General features: G+C 54.0%; 5 protein-coding genes across 5 annotated transcripts; 4 read left to right on the forward strand and 1 right to left on the reverse strand.

Annotated features, from left to right (window-relative positions):
• Positions 1-195: 195 nt before the first annotated feature.
• BGZ61DRAFT_532652 (uncharacterized protein) lies at positions 196-1,311 on the forward strand (the record flags this gene model as incomplete). Its single annotated transcript, XM_046253889.1, has 2 exons — positions 196-433; positions 548-1,311. 2 exons carry the CDS (start codon positions 196-198, stop codon positions 1,309-1,311), a joined length of 1,002 nt encoding a protein of 333 aa, XP_046104224.1.
• Positions 1,312-2,078: 767 nt separating this feature from the next.
• BGZ61DRAFT_545393 (uncharacterized protein) lies at positions 2,079-3,188 on the forward strand (the record flags this gene model as incomplete). The annotated part of the gene is made up of 1 exon (XM_046255295.1): positions 2,079-3,188. One exon carries the CDS (start codon positions 2,079-2,081, stop codon positions 3,186-3,188), a length of 1,110 nt encoding a protein of 369 aa, XP_046104225.1.
• Positions 3,189-4,347: 1,159 nt separating this feature from the next.
• BGZ61DRAFT_532654 (uncharacterized protein) lies at positions 4,348-5,478 on the forward strand (the record flags this gene model as incomplete). The annotated part of the gene is made up of 1 exon (XM_046253890.1): positions 4,348-5,478. One exon carries the CDS (start codon positions 4,348-4,350, stop codon positions 5,476-5,478), a length of 1,131 nt encoding a protein of 376 aa, XP_046104226.1.
• An 857-nt stretch (positions 5,479-6,335) lies between these two features.
• On the reverse strand, positions 6,336-9,309 carry BGZ61DRAFT_545395 (uncharacterized protein; the record flags this gene model as incomplete). Its single annotated transcript, XM_046255296.1, has 5 exons — positions 6,336-6,853; positions 6,908-6,955; positions 7,346-8,246; positions 8,296-8,339; positions 8,511-9,309. The coding sequence occupies 5 exons, from the start codon at positions 9,307-9,309 to the stop codon at positions 6,618-6,620; spliced, it is 2,028 nt and encodes a 675-aa protein (XP_046104227.1). The 3' UTR covers positions 6,336-6,617.
• Positions 9,310-9,628: 319 nt separating this feature from the next.
• On the forward strand, positions 9,629-10,661 carry BGZ61DRAFT_32856 (uncharacterized protein; the record flags this gene model as incomplete). Its single annotated transcript, XM_046238977.1, has 2 exons — positions 9,629-9,695; positions 9,766-10,661. Coding segments are annotated over 2 exons (663 nt in total), but the record flags the coding sequence as incomplete, so codon positions are not given.
• Between the last annotated feature and the right edge of the window lie 1,312 nt (positions 10,662-11,973).

Raw genomic sequence — 11,973 nt, forward strand, 5'->3', positions numbered from 1 at the left:
GATTCTTTGTTTACCACCAGAATTAGGTACCATGTTTACAGTGATTCGGGTACCCTGGGTACGTTGGCAGTGCTAGGCAGCTGGCAAGAGTCGCAAACATTTCTCCCCATTTCACTACCTCATTCACTGCACTTAGCGACTGTCAATGAGACTCACCACAAACATCCTCAATCAACGCCATCGCATTTACTAGCCATGGTTTCCAACACCGAAGACGAGAGATTCCCTCACCGAGACCTGCACTCGCGCAGCAGACGGCTCAGCCGGATTTTCTCTGTGCCATGGGTGGGCGACAGGCCAAATTTGGGCCAACGGCGTCGCTACATGTACGCCTACCTCGACTGGATGGTCCCCGTCCCGGACTTCCGCGCAGCGATGGAGAAGCTTCGTCAGGAAGCTGAGGTTGACTTGGCGGATCGACTTGTTTCTGAGGGTGTTGAAACGATCCAGGCCGGGTCCTTCGAGTTCAACGTCGATAGGCTGATCTGGGAACGCTGATGTAAGTTCTCCTTTTTGACTTCGGGATGGCTGCTAAATCTCTTGACAGTTTGGAGTCTCAACGAGGCACCCTGCTGGCCATGGATCAGCGAGCCACATCCCGAACCAGAGGAGCCGACATCCAAGAGATTCGACGAGTTGCGCCTGAAGTTGGTGTGGGGTATCGGGGGATCCGACTTCGAGTGCATCGCGTCGCATGTTCTTGACGATCGATTGGAACTGACTTGGGAATATAAGCATCCCATCCCCGGTCCATACAAGCCGCGTGCACCATCATACGAGGGCCCGAATTTGGCAAAGATCGAGCGCACCCTTGTTCTTTGTCTCAAGGACTGTTTGTGGGAGGACGAAGATGATTGGTACAGCTCTGACAACGAGCCTGCCCACGTCCTCCTCTTGAGAGCATGGGAAGCTGTCACCGACTGGCTGATACAAATCAGGCAGGGCAAGCTAGAAACTCTAGTAGGCTATCTCCTTCGAGACACGGCCCCAAAGCCAAAGGGGGCCTACCAGATGTTAGTCCATCTTGGAACTCCCAAGGTGGGCATCGTCAGGCAGTCGTTCATTCTGGAGCAGTATCGAGCTTGCAAAGCGGCGGTCAACCACATCCTAGACACGCACGTCGCCATCGACGACGTCAAAAAGGCACTAGACGGGTGGCTCCTAGCGCCACGGGGTACTTCCGGCCTCAGGAGGAGCACTCTCATCATGCTGGCCGAAGGCGTGTGGGACGTGAGGATGGCGAGGTCCCAGTCGCCCAGGAACCATGTTGTTGAGTGGGCAGACTCCGCTCGCTCTGCCACGGGCAAATGAGTTGTTGCAGCCCAGAGGCCAATCGAAATGCCGTCGGGTTCCCAATATCGGAGCCCACGATCAAAGAATGTCGTACCAGAGCTGACGACCGGAAAGAACTACCACATCGGGAGACCATTGGGGTATTGTGTTTTTGCATTGGTAGAAGAGAGAGCTTGACTAGGATTGCCTTTGTGGTTTTGTGTGGAGGCGTTGGGCAGAGGTTTAACATCAGGCTGATCTAGGACAATTAACTGGCACCTTCTCGAATTAATGGATGGAGATAAGGGGTGGTAACAAGAAATCGCGAAAGAAATCTTCATCTAGTTTAAAAGTTCCCAATCCAGCTCGTCGCATTACCTCCTTGAACTCCCGTCGCATGTCTCCTGACGGGGACGTGCCATTGCTTGTGGACATGAGCTGCGCTCCCTGAACACTGCACTTTATGTCAAAGACACCACGCCTCATTTTATGCCTTTCGAACCAGCTAGCTTTATTGTGAAAGGAAGATGAGACGGGTGAGTATGAAGAAGTTGGCTTGGCGGATTGGCTTCGTGACTGAAGAGTTGAAAATAGCTGCGGCGTGCCAGTGCTGAATTGCGGTTGACAGCTGCAAACCAGTTTTCCAATAGCGTCGCACTGGGTGCTTTTGTTCATAAAAAGCGACGCTAGGAGAAAGAATTAGCGGAACAGCTGCCGGCCAGCTGTACATGGTCGTACTTTTGGCACCTTCAACTCATTTTTCTTACATCAACACTAACATCACTCTTATCAACTTCGCCGCCACCATGAGCAATAGAAACAACAACAACATTGCTAGTGGGGGACGAACCTTTGCCTTTTCGGGCCCGGATGCGAACCAAAAGCTGATCCAAGCCGCCGACGAATTCAGGGAAGCCACGGGCAGCCAAGAAGTCCGCGGAGTCTTCGTTGGTAGAACAAGGCGCCCGCCTCGAAGCGAGGAAGCCCTCGCGAGACAGCGCTTGACGTTTACCCCGCCAGCGCATAGACTCCGTTTTCCCCGACATGGGGAAGATGCGGATGGCAACCCCGTGACATTCCGTACCAGAGAGGAAGCCACCGCTGCGTTCAACGCTAATCCCTATTATCTGGGAGGCGACGACGAAGTGGAGGATTTGAGCGGAGAGACCCGTTTCACAGAGGAAACGGTTATCCCTGATGCTCCTGAGGTAGCCAGCGAGGAGCCCCTGCAGCCACTTGAAGCGACTTGTCCCGTGGAAGCAGACAGTTCAGTTGCGCAATGTGGCAACTGCGCCGCCTTCGGCCACAGGCTGGATACGTGCATCCGGGTCGCGCGAGACGGCCTAATTCACGGTTGCATTTATTGCAACGTGGTAGAGCACAACACGCCTGCCTGCGTGAACTTCCCTCGGGATCCCAAGTCGCAGGTCCAGGTTCTAGTCCACCAGCGCCAAGGCATGCCGGCCTTGCATGGCGCTGACTGGTTCGAACTCTTGTTTGCGAACTCCGACGACCTCCCGCAAGAGTACCCTTGGTCGCAATCCTTTGCGAAATGGGTCGAAAACGAGGACGAGTACCGGGAGGCAAGAGCCCGCATGGACGCGGATCCTACCTTTCGGGTGTACGATCCAGCCATGAGAACCAGAACCGCACAGCTTGTCTTGGGAGGACTTCGTGTCAGTCGGGAATCACAGCGCCGCGCAGCTACTGCGCTCCAAGCAGACTCCGTCGGTCCCAGAGGTGGCCCCAGGCCCAGTCGGCTCCTACTGTCCAGGCCAAGTCAGGAAACCCACCCCCCAAGAAGAAGCAGGGGAAGAAGACGGATGTCAGCATCGTTTTTCCAGCCCTTTCTCGACAGTAGACGTCGTTTGACCAATGCTGCAATCTTGCGGTCTGGTCAAAGTGCCAAGCGCTGAATGTCGCTACCGTCAAACCGACGCCCCATGGTTGCCTCGTTGCCCGCTAGTCGTCTTCGACGCCAAACGGCCCTCTAGTTGCCTACCCGGCACTCTCCACGCGGCATACTCAAGAGTAACTCGTCTTCAACAACGGCTGCACGCCATTTCTGGTAAGTCAACATTTTCGCTGCTCATCTAGGGCTCACTAACGTATGTGTCTCAGGTTGCGCTTCTGCCTGTACCCGAAAAAAATCGTACCCTTACGGTATTCGACCACCGTTGTCAACCACCTGCCGAGAATCACCTTGCCTGCGACCGAGACCTGGCGAACTAACGCACGATCTTGGCAGCTGGCTCAAGCCATCCAAGCCGCTAGGACAGCAGCAATTATGGCGCAACAGATGTAAGAGACCTTCGCGCAATGGATGTTCATTTTCTAATCCACCCCCTAGTTACCCATCGCCCGAACGAACGCATAGCAATCCGCCACGAACTGCACCTAACTCCACGACGTTAATGAGAACCGAGACGAGGAGGCCAGGCCGGTTGGGAACATGGGAATATGGGCACATTGAGATTCATGTACAAGAATGAAATGCATGCTGTCCCATTCGGTACATTTGCTCGCTCCCAAGTTCGTGAATTCACATCGATCCTCTATTAACGCCCGAGAATGTCTGCGGTTCCTGGGGATCTTGCGGAAGCGGAAATTGCTGGTCTCTGGGGTGGAAACAGAGACTCGTTAGAGCAAAACGAGAGACGGGAGAATAGAGTGTTGTGAGAGTAAAATGGAGTGTTGCTGGAGGAAAACAACCAAAATATCCAAATTTCTGAACCACCCCGCAGCCGAAGTCCCGGCGTACTCAAGCACAGAGGCGGTGATTCACTGTACCAAAGAATGGCACAGAGCATTGTTTGCCAGCTGGTCGCCAGGCAACAGTTTTCACCTTCGTCTTGACAACACCTACAAAAACTGTCCATTAACCAACACCTGGGTCGAGTCTACACTGACAGGGGAAATTTTTTTCTGTAGGACACGGTTCTGAGTCTGAGGATAATGACACTGACCTTCTCGCAGATAATCTCACCTGCCCCTTCACTACCTACCCAAGGGAACCCCAGTTTACGGCAACTCTCACGCTCAATCATCCACGTCCATTCGCCACATCGCGCCATCATGGAAAACTTCGAAGCGAATGCGGCAAAGTTCATGGAAGTTGCCTCGGTTTCCGGGCATAATCCGGTCGTCATCCCTGACCTCGTCAAACGGTTTCAGTCCATCGTCCACCACCTGGAGCAGACCAAGGGCCAGTTCGAATCCAAGTCCGAAGCCATTGATCAGGAGCGCCATGGCCTTGAAGAAAAGGCCGCCCAGGCTGGCAATGTCGCGGGCAAGCTTGACGAACTGGGCAGGCAGCATGGTGGCATCATTGATGCCATTGCTAAATCGGGACAGCAACTTCTGGCCGAGACTTCACACGGCCTCTCTACCCAGGGTGATCGCATCGTGCATGCGATTGCCGAATCATGGAAGGCTGTCTCCGACGATCGCCGCAGGCGAACCGATGAACTCGAGAAAGATCTACTAGTCGCCAAGCGCGACATTCAAGACCTGACGACGGCGCTTGCCCAAAGAGATAGAGAGCTGGAGCAGTGCCGTGATGCGTTGCGCGATTCCCAGGAGAAAGGCACAAAGCTGCAGGAAGAGGCCATCGCCGCCAGAAGTCAGGAAGCCTTGGCATCTGTTCTCCGTATTCAGATGCAAGACATGCTACGCGGCAGAGTCGGCAATGAGGTGCCTGACAACATGGTCGCGACGCGGCGGAGTGACCATCCGGTTGAAGTTGAACGCGCTGCTACTGATTTGACGCGAGAGCCCCCTGCGCAGGCGGAAGCCAGTCGCAAGCGCCCTCGTCTCTCCAGCTCAAACGAGGAGGCGAGTAGCATATCGCAGTACTTCACCGATCTTGCAGAGGAGACTAGGTCGCTGCATGCGGTCGAGGACGACCAGTTTGACTTGATTCGCGTCATTTCCGTAATGACCGCCACTCTGACCCAAAAATGGTCTCACAAGCGCATACAAAATTTTATGGAGTTCATGAACTTTGCCCGTCTTGATAACTGGTACTGTTGTAAGAGGGTTGTTGAACGTGGGCTAGAAGCACCTAGAGTCCCTGACCGTGCAGTGGAGACAGGAAAGTGCGAGCCTCATGACAAGAAGTGCGGGTCTCATGATAAGAAGTGCATGTTCATCATGGTAAACATGCATGGAAACCAGAGGAAGTTCCGGTTCTCGAGAAACCCTTGAGAAGGTATTGGAGACCGTGATACTCTAGGGCAACCCTAACGGAGCTGAAGGGCTGAAGCTTTTCGGTTCTCGGGCTCACTTGGACGAGACCCTCACCCCGAGTAAGGAGCCATATTGTGGCCAAGACGGGCGTTGCTTGATTTCCGCGTACACCCTGAATGCTGTCATCTGTGGCCTTGACACAGAGAAGAACAATGGCGTGAAGGTTTGGACCCTCTCTAGAGGGCATGAGCTACCAAGGACCACTTGTTGCCGCTGTTTGGGTTGTCAATGTCCACGATTCGGAAGTACTCTTTGGGTAAGTTGCTCCTATCCACGCGCAAAATATTGATTGCTAATACCATGGCTAGACTAGTAGTGCTGACCAAATATTCTCGACCGATTTCGAATGGATGGGAAAGTCGACGTTTGTGCTGTCCATACGTACATCAACTCTACCAACTTAAACAAAGACACTCGAACTCGAACAATGGACGGGAGCGGCACATGCGTGTGTGGAACAGGGACTGGTTTGGGCAAAGAAGAGACATAGGATTGGACATGGACAAGTGGCAATACAGTTCAAGTGATTTCTTGGCCGTGTTCATGAGTAGTGCATTTCGTGGCGCGAGTAGGAAAGCCAATAAGACACCCTCGACAATCCCACACAAAATATCCCAAAGCTGAATCCGTGCATCCACCTAGCTGTAATTATCTGTTGCGGTTAACACTTGTACCGCGAAGTGAATGCGTGAAACTTACTGATGTTCGTGGGCACATGGATCGTTACACGTTGCGTATAGAGTCTCCCTGCCCTTGGCCTGGAGAAGTTAGTCGCCCGCCAGTATCCATCTGCAACAGTTTTTAACATACGTATAATTCGGTCGCGAAAAAGGGCGAGGCACGGAATTTTAGCTCCATCTTCAATGTTGTCGAGAGAATAAAACGTCATGGTAGATGTCGAGAGTCGATGGGGTCAGCCCACGATTGCTGCTTGTGGAGTTCGGGTGCTGAGATCTTCATTGACGAGTTGATCAACACCAAGATCGAAGACGAGCCTTTCCCAGGGGTCACAGCGAACGCAGTTCGCGCCGTTGAGTCGCGGTCGATAACGAACAAGGCTTTGGATGAGAGTATGGTTTTATTCTGGTTGCCTGCCTTCAAGGTGCACCGAATGGACTGGTTGGGCCATGTTGAGAACTTCCTCGGCTTGCGGATGGCAGGCCATGCGGATTCGGTGCCAAGATTCGGGCCTTAGAAAAGGCCGAGGCCACGCAGCCGAGAGTGTTTCGGGAAATCGCACTGAAGCTCTGGGTCGAGGTCGGGTCCAGTTTCGTGGATTGCGCGCCTGGCGTCGATGACAATGTCGGTGGCCGTCGCAGAGGCCGTCGTGACACTGCGGTGGAGGTTAGTGGTAAACCACGTTGAAAGTAATACATGGAATACGTACTTGATGAATCGCTGGATCCGGGCTGTGCCGCAGTTGTTGGGCGATGTTCTTGGAAGGCTCAGTGCCAAGAGCCATGAATGAAGAGGCTACTTGGTGAAGGAGTCGCAGGTGCTCTGTCCTGTGTTGCGCAGGTAGCCCGACTAAAAACCGCCGATCATGCCACCCAGAGGGGCATCATCGTTAAGCCCGTCGTTCCACTGACGGACAATGTTCTGTCGCAGTTAGCATCCACATTGCTGGGATCAAGGCGTCAAACCACCATCGGCCGACACGCTCAAACCTCGTCAGCATTGGGACCGAACGAAGGAGGCCCCCTCGGCTCGGAGAGAGGCCTCATCTCCCGCTTCCATCGCTCTAACAGACTCAACGGAATCCAGTTGAAGTCCAGCATGCAAGCTATTGAGCGACCTGGGTTTCTCCCAAGGCTGGTGTACACACCTGCCCAGAATCGAGTCCGCCCATCAAATCGATCGATGAGATCCCAGCGGATGGCCCAATTCGCGCGTTTATCGCAGCCCAGCTCTTGCTGCGACTCAATGTCCAAAAACGTTAGGGCGCGACGCTCTAGACCTCTCACGATGCAGGTCTGGTGGGAAAAAGCGCGGAGGAAATCCCAAAGAATATCCTCGAACTCGCTTGTTCTCAAGGTGCCTGTCTCAGTATCGGGGCTCATGGCCGTAGTCTCGATACCCAGACTGAGAAGCGAGCCTCTCAAACGAGCCGACAGCTCCTCAAAATCATGAAGTCCCTGGACGAACACAGGACATCCATGCAATACCGGCAGGACCTCTCCTGGAACTCTGGGGCGATTGCCCATTCCAACGATGGCCGCTTTGACGATGTTGAGTAACAGCCACATCGTACCAAGCCCAGAAAATGTGCCGACCAAGCCAGTGGATGCAAGTTGCAGAACATCTTCGACCGCGGCATCTTCGATTATTATTTGCACCATTTTGTGCAACCCAAGTGTTAGGAGGGTAGCAAGTTGCACTTTGACCAAGGTGCTTCTTGGGTTCCGTGGGGACTCGGAGAGGAAGCGAGCAAGTCGCGCATCGTACTCCACGTCCTCCAGTACCGCAAAAAACACCTGGTGTGCGGCACGGGGAAGAGCCAAAACAGGACCAGGGCTTGGCCCGTCGAAAGCCAGGAGGCCATGTTGAACGAGCCTTGTCTTGGTCTCGCGCAAAGCCACTGGATCGACGCGACCAAGAGCTGCCATGAGCCTATCAGCCCGGATGGGCCAGTGAGCAAATTCAGCCAGGCCGGCCAAGAAGCCAGCCAACTGGCGGCCTGCGACGCCCAAACGTCGAGGCCGGGCTGTGTTGGCATCACCAGGTTCCTTGTACAGGATCACGTTGGAATAGCGAGTGTCAGCACGATTAACTCACGAGAGCTGATCCCGTAGCTCTGACGCTGAGGCTTTCACTTCGACCTTGACAATGGTATTCATCCTGTAGTCGAAGATCTGTCTGTCACGGGAGCCGTGGGTGATGACGTGAACATAATCCGAGCCAATCCATCGCTCGGGCACACGAGCACCAAACGCATGCATCAGGATGCTGCGCTCAGCATCCTCGAGAACAAAGTGATTGCGACGACTCACATTGAAAAAAAATCCAGTCCTGCGTCCAGTCTTGTGGCATGCCATTCTGTAAATAATTGAAGGATATAACCGTTTGTGAGGCCTCTGGACCTACACTCGCGGCCTTGCGCATCACGACCGGCATCATGTCGGTCGTGCTGGCAACATCCACCGTCTCAAACTGGCCAACAATCGGTTCCAAGATCTGAAACTGAGAGGTTGGGCAAGTTTCCCAGTCCTGGAATAGACGTTGGACTAGAGCGTGAAGCGGGTCTGAAGACATCGTCAAGACCCTCATGCTCTTAACAGGCTGCACGCGGCTGTTGGCCTCGGCCCAAGGTAACACAAGGGCCAGGACGCGCATGAGATCAGCCGGCATGTCTGGATCAATATCAATGATCCAGAGGGACCCGGAAATGAGTGGGAGGATGCTTGCAGACATCGTCCTTCCCACACGCGGGAAGCTCGCCTTCCGCATGGTGTCAACCATCTCACGATACGATTTGGTGTCCAAACTCATCCCGTCAGGTTGGACCCCGCCCGGGTGAGTCTGGTTCCAGGCTCGCATGCGAGACTCGACAATGTCCTTGGCCTTGCACCCGCCAGTGACGTGCGACACATTAACATTGATGCGCGCATTCTTCACCTCGGTCCAGATGGCGCAAGGCACAGAGTCCTCAGTAGAACTCTGCTCCATGACACCAGGTGGCACCTGAAGGTGAGCAAACCTCAACGTGTTCCGCCCTCTCCCAGGCCGCGACCATTCTTCGATGCGACGGAGCACTGACCGTCGATCGCCGGAAAACAGTGCATCCGCCATGATTGCGATGTTCACGAAGATGGGCGGCGGTTGTGAGAGTTCGTAACTCGGAATGAAAGGTTTGTGAAAGAAGGAAAGTGAAATGTAGCAACACCGGGAGAAGAGATGCTTATAATCGATCACCAGTCTCAGTGGTGAATCACGGACTGCGGGCAGAGCATTGAATCACCGGTCGTCATCACCACCAAAGTTGACCGCATTCTGCTCATCGCCACCACAAACATTTGGACGTGCTCCACCGGTGCTCGCTCTCGAAGGTCGGAATTCGTGGTCTGGATAGCATCTAACAACACGACTTAAACCGTGATACGAGGAGTTTCCCTCACTACTTGTCTGTCTAGGAGGTAGCCGAAGGTCCCAATCCACCAACCCGGTGCTCGGCGGTGGTATGGTTTGATCATTCCTCAACTCATCCGGAGGGGAAGCACCTTCTTAACACAGCTAACAGTTTAGCAGGATATGGCACCACTTACGAAAATGGCGTTGCGCCGATCGAGTGGCGGCGCGAAAGCCTCTGGGATCCGTCCAAGATCAACCACCAAGCTGCCTTACGACCAGTACCCTCCTGCACCACGTTCCCGGCCTGTCCAGCAACCCCATATCCATCGACTGACTTCCCTCCATCGACTCCACTCCACCGACTCTCGTTCGTCCTCTCTCAAGCGGTCGCCCAGCGCCCAGCACCCACCGGGGAAGACTCATTCATCACGCCCAAGCGCGGACGCGCCGGTTCGCTGATGGACCGATTCCAACAACGCGCGTCGAAGATGTCGAGAGCGCATTCCGGACCATCGGCCTCACCAGCGACGACGACACGATGGCTCCACCAGCGCGCGACACTCGTGGTCGGTTCACCACCGAGCTCCCCGAAGCCCAACCCGAATGGACGGCCTTTGGGTGCCCGACAACAACAACTTCGAGGGAACATGTATCGGAAGCGCATGATCGCACTTGGCCGACTTCTTGATCTCGTTCTCGTTTCCGTACAACTGCAGGGCCCGGCGGTACCCAGGGTACGTGAGTTGGCCGTTCCGCTTGGAGAGAGGGGTTGAGAACTCGGCGCGGTAGACCGCGTCTCAGTGACCGGTAAGTGTCGGTACTCGGCGGGACTTGGAATGGTCCACGATTGGGCATATTCAGTGATCGGCGGCGGGAGAAAAGATGGATGGATGGTCTCTCAGAGCTGGTAGTTGAGTTGGTAATGCCCATGCCTCCCCGACGCCTTCACTACCTCGACGGACTACCCACGGACCAACCGCCTAAACTGAGGCGAGCATTAAACGTTTCACGATCGGACTAGCAGGCAGTTGGTCGAACTGGTCAACGTTACTGGTTAAAAGGGGTATCAGAGGGGGGACAACTCGTTGTCCACTGGTCATGGAATTATGTTGTGGGATCATTACGTGGAATGGTTCGTCCCGACCAGGCCAGGACGTCCACGTTTAGATACACGATAAACTGGGCACATAATACTGGACGCAGAAGAACTGGGGGTTCAAGCAACTGGGCGGCATACGTCATTTGAGTTGATATTGCTGCTAGGCCAATGCCAAGACGAAATAGAATAGATATCTGCTAAACTAAACACCTGATCCTTCTTCGACGTCCTTTTCTAGGTAGATCCTGATGCTGCGTATTCCCACGTTCCACCGAGTTCCTAATCTGAGTTGGCAACATAATCCAATCGTCGTAGTTCTGTTGGCGACCGAGAGAGTGAGGGAACTCAGGGAACTCCTCCACCAGGCAACCCCAATGGTCTCTTGCCCGATCCAGCTGGGCGATGCGCATACAGCGATCTATTCATCAGTTGCCTTGGGAACAGGCATTTGAGTGCTTTTGCTCTTAGCCTGGGAATCCTTGGCATCAGTGTTGGCGGCGGCGGCTTGCATCAAGATGGCGTATGCCACGGCTTTGTCCTTGTTGTCGAAAACGACCGATCGTTTTGGGCTACCAAAGGCCCTGAGCCGTCTCACGAGGTCGACAATTACCGCATCCCCTTCGCTAGAGACGACATAAACGTTTCGAACCCCTTCGAGCGGTTCGACCGATGGTTTGTTGCTATCCATAACTGCGTGTTGGTCGGTTGTCGATGAAGAATGGGCTTGGTTTAGTGCGAATGTGTAAGTGGATGATGGAAGAGAGTAGACTCAAGGAACCAACTTTGCGAAGAAGCAAATTTAAATAACCGGTACCCCCAGCATCCATCACACACGTCTGCTGCGTGCTGGCAAGATCCTGTCAGTTGATGGCTGTCACCCCTGTAGTAGTTCACAGTCCGTCTGAATGGCGATGCACCAGTACCAGTCCACCACATCTGGACACCTTGTTCAGGCATCCACTTCAGCCACGCCTTGAAGTAAACTGATACGCCGCAATCATTGCCTTTCCAACAGTAACTGAAACAAGAACAAAGAGCCGACCGATGCGCTGGACACTCAAGTGTGTGTCGGAAGAGATGCGATTCTCTTTGTGTTGGCAGTCGTTGTTCTCCAGACTCGGATGTCAAGCTACCGATTAGCATAGCGCTCACAGGACCGTTAGAAGATCACGAGAAGAGGGTTGCTTACCGAGGAGCCAGTCTGAGGCTGGAAGCGGCTTGTTCGTTCGATGGGTTCGGGGTCGCTGTATGAGACAGTTTTCAGAGCAATATTTTACCAAGGTTTT

This window comes from Ilyonectria robusta, assembly GCF_021365365.1.
Source record: "Ilyonectria robusta strain PMI_751 chromosome Unknown BGZ61scaffold_10, whole genome shotgun sequence".
Classification (NCBI taxonomy): Eukaryota; Fungi; Ascomycota; class Sordariomycetes; order Hypocreales; family Nectriaceae; genus Ilyonectria; species Ilyonectria robusta.